The sequence below is a fragment of the Lactuca saligna genome, chromosome 3 (assembly GCF_052625555.1).
Source record: "Lactuca saligna cultivar CGN05327 chromosome 3, ASM5262555v1, whole genome shotgun sequence".
In the NCBI taxonomy this organism is placed as follows: Eukaryota; Viridiplantae; Streptophyta; class Magnoliopsida; order Asterales; family Asteraceae; genus Lactuca; species Lactuca saligna.
The window spans coordinates 14414330-14418476 of NC_136419.1; the positions used below are offsets into that span (position 1 = coordinate 14414330).

Genomic DNA, 4147 nt, shown 5'->3' on the forward strand with positions numbered 1-4147 from the left:
GTCACGCGGACTAAATACAGGAGTCACTATTATCGTAGAAAATCAATTTAAGAATGATTACCCTTCGACGATTTGGGGGTTTAAGTGTTCGTCTGCAATTTTAATGTCCGCAAAATTTGAGACGTTCTAGATGGTTGAAAAAATGAAATGCCGACATGACATCAGAAACATGATGGCGCCTAAATGATATAGAGTGTAAAAAGACTAAAGTGCCCTTGAAATCATTCCAAATATGTGATTACTAAGGGTAGCTGTGTAAAAAACACATTATTCAAACATTATAACCTTTTATAGGTCAAGTTGGACCTTTGACTATTTAAACTAAAAAGACTAATATATATATATATATATATATATATATATATATATATATATATATCATAATTCATAATTATAACACAACCATTCTAATTACCAAATCCAAAAAAGTATACATTTATGTATTAATATTAAAACCAAATTACAAATATATATTAACATTTCACCAAATTACAAATATATATTCACATTACACCAAAATACATATATAATATGTATCACTAACTGTGTGAATCAAATAACCATCATATAACTACTATAAACTAATAACAAACATCTTAGAAAACTCAACCAAACATGCATCCCACAAACAAATATCACAATTAAACAACCAACTATATTCATGCATAAACACTTTTCCATATCTGCTCACAGAAGGATGTTTTGCACAACTTTTATGCAAACCATGAAATTATATCTGCTTTGATCTCTTTCCCCTAACCAAGTGGCTTCAAACCTTGTAACATGGTTTGTTTTAGATTCCAACTTCTTCATGTATTAATGTAGGCATTATTCAACATGATCGGAACTTCTTGCTTCTTTTCACTGCCTTCGGCCATCAACAACATTCCCAAAATGAATATCGCATCCAATTGTCCCTTATCTACTGCATCTTGAAGCAACTGTTTCCCTGCTTTATCTCCAAACAAAAAAAATACTTCATCTGCAAAACATTAAATAATCATATAATTTTAATATAAACAAATACAAATATAGAAAACAAATTGCATGTGTAATTATTAGAATGCATAAAAAAGAGTATCATTCCATCATTGAAGAGTATGTGTGAGTTGTTCAACTTTCTGCATCTGCAGATAACTTCATCCATATCAACACTAAATGGACGAAACCTCAATCGATTTGTGTCCATGGTTTGATATGTTGCTTCTGATGTTGCAAAATCTTTAAAGAGTTTGCAACTATAATTTACAAATTAACAAAATTCATCTATTAAACACAAAATTAACTATGTATACAAATATAATAGAAGTATCATACACAATACTTACACTAACTGACACTTAAAATCATCAATTTGTGATTTTCCCCCAACCATAGTTACTATTTTTCGATCGTTTGCGATGGCAAAGTAGTAATAGTTGTTCCATGTTGTGTTGTTTACATTCTTTTTGATGAAGAACTCGTTGCCATGATGTTCAACTGCTTCGAGTGTAATACGAATATTACAAGAACAATGATTTTAGGGTTTATTGATCACCGTGTCGGAAGTTTGATGTTTTGGAATGGATTGTAGCTGATCTATCGCCGATAAACTGAAATGAAGGGATGAATCTGACTCAAAATTATGGCTCCTAAGTGTTTAGACTATGAATTGACGTAATTATCGTTATATATACGAAGCTTAATATGTAAATGGTTAGGGTATGTTTTTTAATACCTAAGGGCATTTGTGTTAAAACAAATTATTCAAACATTATAACCTTTTATGGGTCAAAGTGGAACTTTGATAATTTAAATGAAAAAGATGAAGTTAAATAAAAAGATTGAAGGAAGTAGGATTCGAACATGCGACTTCAAGAAAGATGAAAGACGTGTCTTCCAGCTGAATTAAAGTAACTTACATTTCTTAAAATTGAATAAATTTAATATTATGTTCATTAATGTGACAACGCATATGTCATCCATGGGTATTTACCATTACACCTGTCACAACTGGCAATTTAGCTTGGAAATTCTACACTTTTTTAAACATTAACAATGGCAACAATTGTAACCATAACTTGAAAATGTGTATGATGTTCCAGAAAAATCCAATTGTAAAGCCTAAAACTTTATACATAACATTTCAAATAGTCAACTTTGGACTGGAAACCCAAACAATCCCAGTTTAAGTCCATTGTGGACAATGATTTCCTTATTTGGCCCAATGGACCAATAAGCTTCCAATTTGACTATTTTTGGCTTAGGACCCTTAAATGAGCTCTAATTGGACCCACTTTCATGAAACTTAGCATTTTGGGCCATTTTGGGTCCAAAATAAATTGGTTTGCCCTTAATGGGCATTGTTGGGCCATAACTAATATAATGAACCCTAAGGGACCATAAATCCATTCTTTTATGCAAAATTGGGCCATGAATACACTTAAAGGCCCAATGGGCCAAAATTTTTCTCTATGGGATTCATAATTTCGAACCACGGAAAGAAATGGGCCAAATTAATTCCTCTCTTTTCTTCTAACCCATTCTCGTCCCATGTGTAGAATAATAATAATGAAAATGAAAATAAATGGTAGATTAACTTAAACCATGCCACCTCATTGTTATATATAGGATAACAATGCATTATACACAACATATATCTATAAAATTCTCATATCTACATGCAACCATCACCTCAAGACTTCTCTCCCTCTCTCTTTACTATCCTCGACCGAGAGGCAAACCGCACACACACATACTTCATTTTCAAACACTATCAAATCTCTCAAGAATACTCCCCTTCCATCAAGATTTTCGAGATTTTTGCATGTGTTCCAAGAAGATTCTTCACTACTATCATCAATCCTTGGTAAGATCTTGTACACTTAAGTTTGATTACTTCATTCTTTAGCTAAATCACTCCTTATCAACATCTATTTTTTGATTTTGCTTCCTAGAACTTATTAAGTTCGAAATCCACTCAAGAAATCTTGTTAGGATCAAAAATCTTCTTCCACTTCTTCTTCAAACCGTGAATAACTATGCAAAGTGAGTTCATACCCCTTGTTTTCAGTTTTTACATGATTTTTGGGGGAGAATACAAGTAAAAGTATGTAGATCTATGTGTTATATGCTTGATATGTGTGATTTCTTAGTTTATTTTGTAATAATGTGTTAGATTTTAACACATCTCGACATCGTATGCAACAATGAGTAAAACCCATGAACTAAGATACCTTATACATCATATGATCAAGTTAAAAGTGTATACATGTTTAAGATATGAAAATTTAAAGCAAAAATATTGTAAAGGGTCATATTTGTCAAGAAAATAAAGATAAGGGGAAAAAGTGGCATTTTCAGCTTTTATAAGGATCAAACAGGTCATACTTGTATAAAAATGGATTTTTATGATAACGATACTTTTCAAAGGGCCAAAATTGTAAATAAAATAAGAAGTTTGGGGTTAAAAATGTCATTTGATCAAAGTTTGAGCCATAAATATAAATAAACCAAATTTAGGGGTGAAAATAACATTTATTTCTAAATTGGGACTAAAAATGCAAAGTTTTTGGATTTTGGGCCAAATATATAAAATTCACGGGAATTGGGCCAAATGTGAATTTTTTTTTTACAAATAAGGGCTGAAAATGTAAATTTTTACAAATCAAGGTTTGAAATGGTCGAATAAATATTTTGAGTCAAACGTATCAATTATTAAACCATTAGCCCAAAACTATAAGTTTTATTAAGGATTTAAAATGGTATATTTTATAAACCAATAATATCATTATAGATCAAACATTGAGTATTTTAATATCGTAAGTAAATGCTTCATATAAAAACACTATACCACATCAAATATACAAAAATAGAACGATGGTATCAATATTGGGCCTGGTATAATACATGTTTATTGGGTCTTCATGATCCATTTGCATGTTTATTGGGCCCAATATAATACATGTTTATTGGGCCTTGATGATCCTTAGTGACCCAATGAAATGGTCAATGGGTCGAAATTAATTGTTACATGTTATTGGGCCTTAGTGGCCCATTTACATGTTAATTTTGCCTGGAGAGTCATTGTATGCTTATAGGCTTCAACGTGTCCGTTTGCATGCCATCAAGCCTAGAAATAACTTACGTGTTTAATGGGCCACAACTA

The 4147-nt window shown here is 31.3% G+C and overlaps 1 protein-coding gene across 1 annotated transcript; it reads right to left on the minus strand.

The window, feature by feature from the left end:
• Window positions 1–809: 809 nt before the first annotated feature.
• LOC145035208 (uncharacterized) lies at window positions 810–1375 on the minus strand. The gene is made up of 3 exons (XM_078983792.1): window positions 1329–1375; window positions 1048–1238; window positions 810–982 (listed from the first exon to the last, which is right to left on the minus strand). The coding sequence occupies exons 1-3, from the start codon at window positions 1373–1375 to the stop codon at window positions 810–812; spliced, it is 411 nt and encodes a 136-aa protein (XP_078839918.1).
• Window positions 1376–4147: the final 2772 nt, after the last annotated feature.

Coding starts and splice junctions, on each gene's coding strand:
- LOC145035208 (XM_078983792.1), bottom strand. CDS start 1,375: ATGGTTGGGGGAAAATCACAAATTGATGATTTTAAGTGTCAGTTAGT. Junction 1,239..1,328: donor GATTTTAAGTGTCAGTTAGT/GTAAGTATTGTG, acceptor TGTAAATTATAG/TTGCAAACTCTTTAAAGATT. Junction 983..1,047: donor GCATTCTAATAATTACACAT/GCAATTTGTTTT, acceptor AATGTTTTGCAG/ATGAAGTATTTTTTTTGTTT.